This window comes from Diabrotica virgifera, chromosome 1 (assembly GCF_917563875.1).
Source record: "Diabrotica virgifera virgifera chromosome 1, PGI_DIABVI_V3a".
NCBI classification, from domain to species: domain Eukaryota; kingdom Metazoa; phylum Arthropoda; class Insecta; order Coleoptera; family Chrysomelidae; genus Diabrotica; species Diabrotica virgifera.
Genome location: NC_065443.1, coordinates 156,378,686 through 156,393,506, shown reverse-complemented (window position 1 = coordinate 156,393,506; position 14,821 = coordinate 156,378,686). Strand labels below are relative to the sequence as shown.

The following is a 14,821-nucleotide window of genomic DNA, read 5'->3' as shown; positions in this document are numbered from 1 at the left end:
GTCCTGCATCATTTTAGTAATTTGATCGAGCTTATTATCTTCGTTACGGGTTTTGTTAGGCAATCTAGACACTTTTTTACTTTTCCGGAACAATTCTTCCTCTTCTTCTCTGTTCCTCTTTCTATGGTCTTCGGATCATAAATCGGGAATCAAAAAGCAAAGGTTAAAGTCGAAAATGTCGAAACAGGATCCATAGAAATCAAAATAGGTGTTAGACATGGTTGCGTGTTGTCTCATTGTTATTCAATCTGTACAGCGAAGCTATTTTTAAGGAAGCAATATCAGAGGAAGAACAGGGTACATATATCAATAAACGGAAAAATCTTGAACAACATAAGATTCGCAGACGACACCGCTATTTTTGCAGACAGTTTAGAAGCACTGCAACGATTAGTAAATAGATTACATCAAATCAGTATAAAATATGGACTACAAATGAACGTTAAGAAAACCAAGTTCATGATTATTTCTAAGAAACACACAGTAAGAAGGCTAGATATCGAGGAAAAACAAGTAAAAAGACTGAATAACTACATATATCTGGGAACCTGGGTAAATGAAAACAATGACCAAGGTAGAGAAATCAGGACACGCATCGAAATTGCAAGAAAAGCATTTATAAAAATGAAAAAAATGTTTGTTAATCGAGACCTTCCTCTGGAATTGAGAATAAGAGCCTTAAGATGCTACGTGTTCTTAACTTTGTTGTATTGAATGGAAAACTGGACACTAAAAGTAGACAACATAAAGAAGTTGGAAGCATTTGAGATGTGGTGCTATAAAAGGATTTTGAAAACACCATGGATCCAACGAGTTACGAATGCAGAAGTGTTACGAAAGCTACAAAAGGATTGCGAGGTGATAAAAACATCAAAACAAGAAAGATAGAATAAGTAGTTTGGGCCACATTACTAGAGGTGCAAAATATGAGATGTTAAGACTCATAACGCAGGTTAAAATTAAGGGGAAAAGATCCATAGGTAGAAGAATTTCCTGGCTGAGAAACTTAAGAGAGTGGTATAGTTTACTTCACCTGCTTTCTGGATTATCAGAAGGCATTTGACTGTGTAGACTGGACAGTTTTGTGGAAAGTTCTACATGAGATGGGGGTTCCTGATCATCTGTCAGCTCTGGTGAAAAGCCTATATGAGAACAGTGAAAACAGAATACGAATTGAAAACCATACGTCCGATCCTTTTAAAATAGGTAGAGGAGTCCGACAAGGATGTATTCTATCTTCAAGTCTTTTTTATTTCTATGGGGAATATATAATGAGAAAAGCGCTCGACAAATGGAATGGCAGTATTTCTATCGCAGGAAAGAAGATCTCAAATCTCAGATATGGAGATGATACAACATTATATAACTGCATCCGAAGAAGAAATGTCCAGCCTGCTGCAGCTAGTGGAAGCCGAAAGCAATAGATGTGGTCTCAAGATCAATAAACAAAAAACAAAAATTATTATAGTAGATTATTCAAATTCACTTCAAAAAACAGGAGCCTTAGACCAGTTTGAAGTGGTTAACGAGTTCAATTATCTAGGATCCTACATCAGTAATACAGGATCTTGTGAAACAGAAATACGTAGGAGAATAGGCATGGCCAAAAACGCTATGAGTCGATTATCGAAAATCTGGAGAGATCGCTCCTTGTCGAAGAACACCAAAATAAGATTAGTACGTGCCTTAATTTTTCCCATATTTAATTACGGATCCGAAACATGGACAATGAAATCGGACGACAGAAAAAGGATTGACGCCTTTGAAATGTAATGCTGGAGAAGAATGCTTCGGATTTCATGGACGGAACACAGAATAAATCACTCAATCCTCCAAGAGCTTAATATTCAGACTCGACTTTCATCTATTTGCCTCTCCACCGTCTTAAAATTTTTCGGTCATATTGCAAGAAGAAGTGATGATAATCTTGAGAGACTTAAAATTTCGGGAAACGTTGAAGGAGGCAGAAGTAGAGGTCGCTCACCTACTCGATGGACGGATCAAGTACAGAAAGCCAGTGGAAAAACATTCTCTGAATCCATGAGGGAAGCTCAGGACAGAAGCCGATGGAAAGAGATAGTTGCTCGTATTATAGGGAATCACGACACTCAGCAATGAGGAAACGACTGAGGAGGAGGAGGAGGATAGTTGCAGCTCAGTAGATATTTTCAGAGCAGCCGCCAATAAGGTACGGATAGCTGTGATGATAGTCAACCTCCGATAAGAGAAAGAACTACAAGAAGAAGAAGAAGGTTAAGACTTTAGTTTCTTTTTTCGGCCAGCTTTTGTTTTTTGTTACAATAAGTAAATGATATGATATAAATACAAAGAATAAAGAATAAGTTATTATAAATAAATAAATACACAAAGAATAAGCTGTTATAAGCATTAGTTTGTAGTCTTCGCTTATTGCCATAGTTTGTTTCATTCCAAAAAGGATAGATAACGTTTCGTTGAACAATAAATGAATTGAGTGAATGAATTTAGAATCAAATAAAAAAAATTACTTGTCGCTGGGTTTTTTTTGCTGGGTCTTGTCGTAGTTCCTGATAATGCCTCTGTTTCGTTTTCGTCCTGCCACCCTGTATATTCTTTAATTTAATCTGTTCTTAAAGAAAATTTGGAATTTGTTCATTTTGTACTACAATCGAACCCTTTTCTTCTTCTTCTTTTTGTATAGACATGACTCTGTCTGTTTTTTCAATGTGCCTCTAGTAATTTGTCGTTCCATCGTATTCGTGGTCTTCCCACTGATCGTCTTTCTATTGGGGAGCCGTCTCTCGCTGTCCTGACTACCCTATTTATTGTCATTCGGCTTATGTGGTCATTCCATTATATTCTTCTGTTTCTTACCCAGTTATTAATGTTATCTACCTTGCATCTCCGTCGTATATCTGTACTTCTAGCTCTGTTCATAAGTCCATCCATATAGTCTTACCATCGATTTTTCGAAGGGTTTTCATCTCGGCTGTTTCGAGCAATCTTCTTGCCTCTCTGTGTCGGGTCATGTTTCTGCCGCGTATGTCATTATTGGTCTGATGACTGTTTTGTAAATTCTGCCTTTCATTTCTTTTCCGATATTTTTATTTCTCCATATTGTGTCATTCAGGCAACCTGCGGCTCTGTTTGCTCTATTCACTTGTTCTTCCACTTCTGTTTCGAGCCTTCCGTAGCTAGATAGTGTGATGACTAGGTATTTAAACTCCATCACTTGTTCTATTATCTGACCTTCCAGCTCCAATTTACATCTTATTGGATCTGCTGTTATAACCATGCATTTTGTCTTTTTTGAGGAAATTAACATGTTAAATTTTCTGGCGATTATGTTGAATTCGTGAAGCATACGTTGTAAATCATCTTAACTTTGAGAGATTAGTATTGCATCGTCCGCATAGCAGATTATTTTAAGTTGTTTTTCTCCCATTTTGGTATCCTGTTTTTTAGTTTTTACTTTTTTTATTATTTCGTCCATGATCAGGTTGAACAATAAAGGACTCAAGGAATCCCCCTTCTTATCCCATTGCCAGCTTCAATTGGGTCAGTTAGTTCATCTTCCACTTTTACTTTTATTGTGTTGTTCTGGTAGATGTTTTCTATCGTTTTAATTATTCCCAGAGGTACCTCTTTCGAGTATAACAAGTGGATAACGTCCTTTAATGTGACCCTGTCAAATGCTTTCTTAAGGTCCACGAAACATAAATATGCCGGTTTGTTGTATTCCAACGATTTCTCTTGAACTTGCCTCATTATAAATATAGCGTCAGTGCATGACCATCCCAACCTAAAACCTTGTTATTCTTCTGCTAATGTTTTAATTTCATTCAATTTGTTTGTTATCACTTTTGTTGTTAATTTTAATGTTGTGTTTAAAGTTAGTCCCTCTGTAATTCTCCGGGTCTGATTTGTCTCCTTTTTGAAGAGAGGTATTGGGATGCTTGATCTCCATTCTTGTGGTATTCTGTTTTGTTCTATTATTTTTTGTATTAGTTTTAATAGCTGTTTAGTTAGATATTGTCCTCCGTACTTTAGGAGTTCGTTCGATATTCTGTCCTCTCCTGGAGATTTTCTAATTTTTAATTTTCTTAATGCATCCTTTACTTCCTTAAAGCTTCCTTTCTGGCTATGTGTCCTGCCCATCTCTATTTTAGTCTGACTATCCTTTAAATTATGTCACTCACCTTGGTTCTCCTGTCTACAGATCTCTTCGATTTTTATTTTGTCTCACAGAGGTATTCCTAATTGTAATATGGACCGCTCTATTCTTCTCTGTGTGATTCTCAGTTTGGTAGCCGAGGCTTTTGTTAAGTACCTAAAGGCGGCTGCACAATTGCCCGGGAACGGGAACGAGAACGGAAACGGGAAAAAAGTTAACCTCTACGTAAATTAATGTTGTAGATGCACAATAACCGAGAACGAGAAGCTGTCCGGTAACGGGAACGGGAAAGTTGACCATGTTTTAACTCGTTGTATTCCCGGAACCAATCAGAAGGCAGTATTGAAAATACTGTCAAATGCCCAATAAAAATTTGTTAGAAGTGTGTGACCAAGTTTTAGTGACAATTTTTATACATTTTGCATTAAAATAAATAACGAACGATTGATTTCTTTATTGGAAAAATGTCCTAATCCGTATGATTGTTGTAGATCATAGTACATACGTACTTATGGTAATTAGATGCATAATATTAATATAAATATTTGAATGATATGCTTTTTATCTTTATGCTGACAAACCTTTGTGATTGCACACATATTGTGTAAATTAGTTCCAAGATCATAAAAAACGAAAATATTAAAAGCTCGTTATCAAATAAATCCATATTTTTAGAGTTAACAGACATTTTCTTTTAATAAAATTAGACAAAGATCGTTCCAAAAAATTTATTTTGAGAAGAAAAATAATTAACAGCAAAAGTGACAGTGACACAAAACAGCAGTTTACCATTTAATTGTGAATCTGCTGATGCTTTCAGTTTCCGTTCTAGTTCCCGTTTCCGTTCTCGTTCCTGTTCCCGGTCAATTGTGCAGCCGCCTTAAGTGTTTGTACTCCGTGTGTCAAGACGGGGAGGACGCGCTGATCAAATACCTTTCTCTTTTAGCATGTGTGCAGCTCATTTTTAAAAGTTTCTCTCAGTTTTCCATATGGTGCCCACCCAAGACCGACTCTTCTCTTCAGTTTATGAGTCTGATTATCCCTGCAAATTATTCCACTGTACATATGCTTTATAAATTATCGTAAGGCGTTCGACAGAGTCAAGTGGAGACACTTATGGCGAATAGTAAAAGAAGTAGGCGTACCCAACACCTTATTTCGCTTATAACTGAACTACACGAACACACTACTGGATCAGTTAAAGTGCTTGACACACTTTCAAACCAATTTCATCCAGAAAGGGATGTCAGACAGGGATGTATACTATCTCCACAATTATTCAATATATTTGGGGAGCATATTATGAGAAGAGCACTTGAAGGATGGGAAAAAGGCATCTCAATAAATGGTCATAAAATAAACAACCTACGTTTCGCAGATGACACAGCCCTTCTTGCAAATAGTCAAGTAGAGCTGATTGATCTTATACGACTGGTTGAAAACGAAAGTCAAATATTTGGTCTGCAATTAAACATATCAAAGACAAAGATCATGATAGTGGATAGACTACATAACAATCATCCACATATAACCACAATTGATCGGTTTGAGGTTGTGAGCTCATGGCTCATACTTATATCTGGGATCATTAATCACAAACACAGGGTCACTACAGGAAGAAATAAAACGTATATGTGATCTAGCAAAAGACACCACAGCAAAAATGGCCACAATATGGAAGGACTGTCAAATTTCAAGAGCGTTAAAGATGAGGTTGATCAACTGCTTAATATTTCCAATACTGACCTACGGATGTGAATCTTGGACCCTGAGAAATTCGGAAAGAAGAAAGATAGACGCCACTGAAATGTTCTGTTGGAGACGAATGCTACGAATTCATTGGACTAACCATAGAACAAATAATTCAATTTTAAGAGAGCTAAAAGTTAGCCAACGACTCTCCAGTAAAGTCCATCTCCAACAATTAAAATACTTTGGACATGTTATGAGAGCAAACATGAAAAGAAAACAGAAAACATGGAAAGACTCATTATATAAGGAAAGGTGGAATGCCGAAGATCACGAGGAAGATCCCCAACAAGACGGATCGATCAAATTACGGGAATACGCAAAAGACCTATTCATGAGTTAAAATAAATGACCAGAGACAGAGATCTTTGGAGACGGACAATACACGACATCACGTCGACCACTACACTTCCTCCGGGGGGTCAGGATTGAAGAGAGAGAGTCCCAGTTGTATTTCTTGCCCACCAATACTGATATTTTGATTGGGTACCAAATTGGTCGTTATTTTTGTTGTCGAGATGTTTATATTCTGCAGCCACAACTAGATCCTGTACCATGTCTCTTACCATACCTATTATAGGTACTTATGACCACCCACATTACCTACAAAAATTTTAAGTTACATATGTAGCTACTTTATAGAAAGTTTTACAGAAATGTATACATTATTTTCCTAAATTAACTAGGTGATATTTTTTAGGTTACTACATAGATACGATAAAAGGTTTTTTCGTTTTGTGGAATCCCCTACAAGACAGAGGTTATTTCTGTTATGAAGGTCCTGCTACGGAGTCTGTTCTGAACACGAACCAATCAGTTCATTACTTAACATTCCTGAACCAAAATGTTGAGATAACATTAGAGCAGAGTGAGATGAAAATGGTATATACATGGAATACGAAAATAGACTATGTCTTTCTTAGATATGGAATCAATTGTTTTCTTCCGATATCATTTTCAAACTTGACATCTCTTCTAATGTTAAATTTGCCGCCTACTCCACCACAGTGTAATAATACATATTTGACTAATATTATAATAATTAGTAGTTTGTGTTTTGTGCTTGTAATTCTTATAATAGTATACTTTACACGAAGACATGCAATTTCTGCTTACTTGTTTTCGAATTGCTGTAGAAAAAACCAGCTCGAAGCTAGAGGATCTTCATATCGGACACAAACAATCAAGAATGATCAAATGGATAGTTATGTGGAACCTTTGGAAGTACATACATATTCTCAACCAGATACCAGACAAGAAAAGTTTTATGATCTTCAGGGAAACAGAATTCCCATCGAAATTAATGAACAAAACCAAAGTAAACCTGAGTATGATTACGCATATTCACATAAAAATCCTTCAAATATATCAGAAGGAAATATTTCAAATACAACAGATACGATTCGAGCTAACGATTAGTGATGTTGATTATAATTACTTTTGAGTAATCGTTACAAATCGTTACTTTTGTATAAAGTAATTATTTACAGTATTCGTTACTTTGATTACTTTTGTATTTGAGTACCGGTAATCATATGGAGAATCGCATTTCTCAGTACATATTTTGTATTAGTAGGATATTTTGATTACTATGATTACTTTTGTATTTGAGTACCGGTAATCATATCGAGAATTGCATTTCTCAGTATTTCGTTAATTTCGTATAAGATCCGATATAACAACGACCTTCACCGATCTATTCAGTGGATAAAAATTATTAAAAGCAAGGGGTGCCCGACATAATTTTGTCCAGACTAATTAATAATTAAAAATGAATTTTTTTTATAAATTCTACTAATTTTTTGGCCCGGGCAGATATTATTTTAGATTTTTGGATCATAACAATAAAATACACATCGACCAAGGCATTTAGGAAAAAATAAATGATTTTTAGGGAAATAGTGAAACAGGAAAAAGTTTTCAATAGAAAAATGGGTGGAAATTCATAATTGCAGTATAAAATGCATCCAAAAGTACATAAATATTCATCCATGATTAAATTGAAGAGCATAGGACTCAATGAGTCTCCTTGCCTTATTCCGCTGCCTATATCTATAGATTCTGTAAGTTGTCCATCTATTCTGACTTCCATTTTGTTGTTATGGTAGATTTTTTCAATAATTTTTATGATATCTAAGGGGAATTCTCTGTTATACAGAAGATGGATTACATCTGTGAGTCTTAACTCTATGTACTCTGTCAAATGCTTTCTCCAAGTTAATCAGACATAGAAATGCTGGTCTATTATACTCCGGTGATTTCTACGTAATTTGCTTTATGACGAATATTGCATCGTTACACGATCTTCCATTACGAAAACCCTGTTGTTATCTGCTAAACTTATCCTCTGGTTCATTAGGTCTTGTAAAAATTTAGTTGTAAGTTTTAGGGTAGTATTTAACAAGTTGATACCTCTTTAGTTTTCTGACTGCTTTTATCTCCTTTTTGAATAGTAGAATTGGTTTGCTTGTTCTCCATTCTTCCGGTATTTTATTGTGTTTTATGATTTTGTTAATTAATGTTGTTAATTGTTCTGTCATTGCTGCTCCACAATATCAGTAATCTCGAGTAATCTGTTTGCATCAATTAAGTGCCAAAAACAAACCCTCGAAACTCTAGATGACGTACTTTAGCAGTAACCCTGGGCACCGGGTGCTTCGGAGGTCGGTTCTGATTGCATATTCGTGTTCAGTGACCCCAAATACCCCGAAATAAGAAAATCTGGCCCTTAATATACTGATTTTAACATGTTTATGCATTTTTTTGATGGGTTTTATACAGTTTAAAATGTAATAATGCATTTCCACCCATTTTTATATTGTAGACTTTTTTCCAGACGTCATCCTAATCCTAAATACAATGCAAAAAGTTGCAAGTCTCTAGGTACCTACTATATTTAAAAATAGATTTATTTCTGTGTTTTTAGTGTTATAGGCCCTGGTCTGAAAAAAACAATGACATACCTACATGTAAAATTAAACTTGATGATCACAGTCTAGAAATATTATCATTTCTACATTTTTTCCAGTCAATCTAAGGTAGGTATTTTTTTCTAGGCCTGATAAAAAGAGTGTGTATTTATTATTAAAAGCTAATATGTTGCATTTTTATTTTCAAAGGAACAAACGTCTGTGAAATATCTACCTCGACAAATCGTATTTTATCGTATAGACATCTGTTTCTGGGTGCATGCTTTGTTAAATGATTTACCTCTCTCTGTTTCAGCTACTTCTCAGTGACCTGTAATCCTGTAAAACTCTTCATAGACTCTTCAAAGCCCTTCATAGATAAAATTTTAGTTAACTGTACTGATACCGAACACTCGTGGAATACCGGTCCGATTCCGACATTAACCGATTGTAGATACAATACTCAAATATGTACTCGCTCTGATACGATTGGTACGAAGTAACGAAGTAATCAGAGTAATCAAAGTAATCAAAGTAACGATTTGCCTCTCTGTATAGTAATCGTTACTTTCGGTATTCGTAAGTAACGAGTACTTTGTAACGAATAGTTACTTTTTCAGCATCACTACTAACGATACAACAGTCGAAGATGTACTGACAACAGCTGCAGATAATCACTAGAAGAAATTCGAAAGCAAAGAAAAATTGGTTATGGTAGGGGAGCCCAAGCGAGGATTTTTGCAGTTACTCGAGCGCGTCAGATTATCATATGGGGAGAAACCTGGTACCCTGCAGATGTGCCTCTACCACATATTGGCTCTTAACACAGGGAAGTTCGTTAAGGGGGGCCCGAAAAAAAAAATCTATCCTTAAAAATACTCGAAATTGTCAGATTAAGATAAAGTAAGTACATGCAAAATAATGTATATTTCAAAAATCTGATGATTTGAGCGGGGCGTAAGGAAATGGGTAAGTCAAAAAGTTTCACAAGAAAAGCGAATATTTCGCGAAATGAACGTCAGATCGAAAAACTAAAAATACGTCTTCAATATTTTTCAAAAATCTATCGAATGGTACTAAACATGATCCCCCTCAGAGAGGGGTGGAGGATAAATTTAAAATTTTAAATACAAACTCCGCGATATTTCGCAAAATGAACATCAGATCGAAAAACTGCAAAATACACTTTAAAAATTTTTAAAAAATATATCGAATGGGACTAAACACGACCCCCACGGAGGTGGAGTGGGGGGTTACTTTAAAATCTTAAATGGGATCCCCAAATTTTTATTACAGATTTGGATTGTTTACGTAAAAATAAGCAACTTTTATTCGAGATATTTTTTCGAATTATAGATCGATGGCGCTACAAACGAAAAAAACGATTGTTGGAAATGGAAAAGTAAATTAAAAAATGGAAAGTCCCCACTAAAATGGAAAATTTTACTTAACTTTTTTTGGTTTTAGGACCCAGTAATCACAACCCAATAGGTCCCCATAACGCTCGAGTGACTACAAATTTAGCATACTTAGTACTTTACAAAGTATTAATTTTTAAGAGCGTAGGCGCAAAATTTCGAGCCAATGCATTTTAGATGCATTAAGTTTTGTCGAATCCTGAGAAAACGCTCAAAAGTATTTTTGAAAAATTTTAACGAATTTAAACGAGGGCCGAAACTCCTTAAAAACTTCTATAATGTTTATTTTAATAAGTTACAGGGGTGAAAAAAAAAAGAGAAAATTTAGTGTTATTTTTAATTTCAAATATCTCATTCAAATGAAACGTTTTGTTCATTCTAAGGTACTGCCCTCGGTAATAACGTAATCTTTTATGCTGTGTTTAAAATTTTCAAAATATTTATTAGCGTTTTCAGGATTCGAAAAAAATGAACACCATGTCCGTGGTGATATGTTCCAAATCGAACACTCGCTATCTATGTCATATAACGCACTCAGTCGAACAGCATGTGTTGACACTGTTGACAAGGCTACTAAATATTTGACAAGGCTTCAGGAGTATTTTGAGTTGTTTATTAATTAATATTGATAAAAAATAAAAACCCTATTTTGTAAAAGGTATATTTAAAAACCCTAAAAAGGGCTATATCACAACAAAACGTTTTCGGAATCAATATTCCATCATCAATTTGATAGATAATTGATTTAAGACGTCAAATTAATAAAAAGTTATTTATTGTTTATTATTTATGGAAGATCCAAGCACAGAATACACCAGGTTATATTCTGTGATGTTCAAAATTTATCTAAGCGTTCCATAGTAACAGTATAGGTATTATTAAAATCACTATCACTTTTTCTCTTTTATCGATTATTAGTTTTTATTGTATAGTATATAAATTATTGTCATCACTGAATACATAGTTAGTGAAAAAATATTCCTCTTAATGGCAGCTTATCTAGAAAGCTCAACGTAGGTGGCACTCGTTGTGCATTTACGCTCATCGAGAACATCAGGACACAAGTTTCCCAAAGATATTCTGATGAGAAAAAAGTGGATTTTAGCAATAAGAAGTGATAAATATGTGCCGACAATAAATGCACGTATCTGCAATAAACATTTTGTTGAAACAGATTACGTATTGCCCCTAGATTCGACTGTAAAAAATAGAATATTTCACAATAAAATTCAGATCAAAATTTATTATAAAGGCAGGGATTAAGATATGCAATTTTATATACATTCACACTGTTGCCACATCTACAATAGCGTTTTATGGAGTGAAAATATAAAAAAAATTATATTTGAAATAATAATAAAGAAAAATGTGAAAATAATTTGAAATAATTCTCAAGTTTTCAATATTTTTTAGTGACTAAAACAACCTGACCAAACCTAACCTAGCGTCATCGAAAATAATATAAACAAGTTAATAACTGAAAATTTAAGTGACATACCTTTAAAATATGCTTTAAAAAAAATAACTTGATCAAGCCTAACCTAATCGAAAATAATATTAACATAACAAGTTAATAACTGAAAATTAAAGTGACCTAGTACCATTCAAATATTCTTTAGTGACTAAAACATAACCTGATCAAACCTAATCCTAATTTTTTTTAATTTCACCTTAAATTTAAGGTCGCCTTTCACCTAGACAAACACCCAAATAATTATACTTAATTAAATTAACACATTCTATATTTCCATAAGGAATTATAATTTTTTTTAATAAGGCAACATTGCAGAATCAACTGCGCCAACCCATGCTTAAACCAAATGCGCAACTGTCATGGCGGCCATATTTTGAAAATATCACATTTTTAAATGAGATAAACACAAAAATTAATGCTGAGCGCACTTATTTGTGAATTTTAAATTAATAAAAAAGTAAGGCAGATATCATATACACAGTTGTCAGACTCGTGGGGGGAGTGAGTCAATACCAAATAAATACCCTCTGAGCTATAGAAATAAAAAATTGAGATGATGATTAATATAGTTTATCATTCGATAAGGGCTTCCTTTTTCCAGTAACTCTCTGATTCCTTCTCAATTCGTTTTTCAACGGACAAACAGTCCAAGATCCGTATTTTTCGGCCATAATTTATTATTTATTAAATCGTAATCAAAAACACCATATACAAACTTCACGAATTGTCACAACGTTGACCTCCAACTACACTAGCGCCGCCAAGCGGGAGCAACGGCGTACATAGCTGCCATTAAATCGATTAATAATTTAAGCGATTATACAAGTAACGGTTATCCAAGAACATTCAAAAACTGAACGAAAGAGTCTCTATGTTGCTGATGACAATTACATTGTCAACCAATGTTTACATCTGTAAGAATTTTACTACATGTAATTTGCGGTGTAAAGAAAGAAAAAGTAGGGACAGCCGTAATAGTCATTTTCCTAACTAGTGCGGAAAGTGATACTTTCCCGCACGAGACTGCCGTTGACCCGAACGACGCGATAGCGGAGTTCGGGCAAGCAGTCGAGTGCAGCGAAGACACTTTCCGCATGAGTTAGGAACAATATTTTTTCTAGAGCCGTACGTTTGGAAAAAAGCCACAAAAAATAGTTATATCAATTTTTATTTAGAAGTGAACATACACAAATTAATTTTTTGGCAAGGTATTCTTTGGCAAGGTATTTTCCCTGGAAAACCAAACTTTCAATATAATGGGTTACCACGACGACGATATTGGTTTCCATGACGACGATTCAAAACCATTGTAATTTTCTACTGATGATCTGACTTTTAAATATTATGTCAAAATAATTTTATTTCATCGAATTATCAGTAGTAATTGCACAAGAGCTCTAAAATTCTATATTAATTTTAGAGATCGCGTGCAATTTGTTGCGATTATTTCATGAATAAAACTGTTCAGCACCAAAATTTTATTGTAATTTATTCATGTAAGTACAAATTAGTACAATTAAACACACATTTGTTATTAATATTATTCTGACGGTTGAAAGTCATCACTTTTATAATTTTTAAAACATTAATTGTCATTAATGTCACTAAATGTATTTTTTCGTAGCAACGAAGGGCATCTGACGTAATATACTTGACGACGGGAAATTATCAAAAATTATCGGGTATAATATCACAAGAGAGTGAGAATAAATTGAAAATATTGCGACAGTTTTTCGAAAATTTGTTGTCTGGCAATAGACACGAGAGCCCGCAGGGCTCGAGTGGCTATTGCCCAATAACAACAAAGTTGAGTAAAAATGAAGCATAATTTTCTTATTTATTCTTACTGTCGTGTGATATTCGTAAGATTATTTTTTAATACGCATATTATGGATATTTTCTTAAATGTGACAGTTGTCAAAACTAGGAAACTGGTTGCCATTAAACAGAAACAATCTACTTAAAAAAATTATATCGGTAATTTTCTACAGTAGATAATTCTCAGTATAATTTTAATCTGATTGGACAGAATTAAACACGTGATCAAATATCTTACTATACGACTGGAAGTCAAAATCATCAAAAAATAATCGATTTAATTTAGATTTATGTAGCTTTCTATTGGTCAGAATCTCCTATGAATGAAATAATCGCGCTAATTTCATTATAACATGAACACAATAAGATTTTGAAATAAATTAGTAAATAATATCTAAATATTAGTTTATTGTATGTATTATAATATATTATAATGCCATATTACAAGGTATTTTACTTTCCCGCACGCCGTGCAGGAAAATTTACTTTTACGCACGCCGTGCGGGAAAGTGCAACCTTCGGAAATGAAATGCGTGCGTGAAAGTGGCTCTTTTAGCACGGCCGTAGAAAAAATACTTTGCGCCTACGCTCTTAAACTATATATCATACATAACTGGATAAACTGACATGCATAGGTACTCTATTTTTTTCACTTATTAAACTTATTGATAATATTGTACTTTTAAAGTAAATATATACTAAAATATTAGTTTGTGTATTATTACACCTCTGTTTTAATATACCTTGATTTTTATTCCTCCAAATTAGTCCACTGAAAAGTTATCTTTAGGGTTGCATTTTTCGGAGGCCGTTAGGACGTAGTTTGTTTTTAAGTGTAAAAAGCGTTAGTATAAGCTTAAGTTCAAGTGGGGTCGCTACCCTTGTCCCTTGTCCCCGGCCATCATATTGGAAAATGGGGTCCAATGGGTTTTCGCACTGTATATCATAAACTAGCAATTCTACAGAAAATTGTATAAAACATTATTTATAGCAAATTAAATTGTCTACATCTTTATTCCTATTACTTTTTATTGTAAAATGGAAAACAACAACAAAAACCACTAAGCGCGGTAAAATTGAGTGGCGCACACAATATTCAAAAATGTATTTTTCCGAAAATCGGTCAGGAATTTAGACATTTTTGACAACATTTTTGAAAGAAACGTTCGATGTTCGATATTTCATTATACTTAGCCGTTGCCTGGAAACGAAAAATAACTGTAAGGAAATGTTATTTTCCACCTACCTCTACCGAAAGGATACTTTTCCGGACCTGATTGTAGGGAGAAAAGTTGTACTT

At 34.2% G+C, this 14,821-nt stretch overlaps 1 protein-coding gene across 1 annotated transcript in view; it reads left to right on the top strand.

The window, feature by feature from the left end:
• The window catches only part of LOC126878777 (uncharacterized), a 33,367-nt gene extending 19,137 nt beyond the window's left edge, over positions 1-14,230 (top strand). Inside the window, exon 3 of the mRNA XM_050641674.1 lies at positions 6,603-14,230. Coding sequence (XP_050497631.1) covers positions 6,603-7,321 — 719 coding nt within the window. The 3' untranslated portion in view covers positions 7,322-14,230. The remainder of the gene's footprint in view (positions 1-6,602) is intronic.
• Positions 14,231-14,821: the final 591 nt, after the last annotated feature.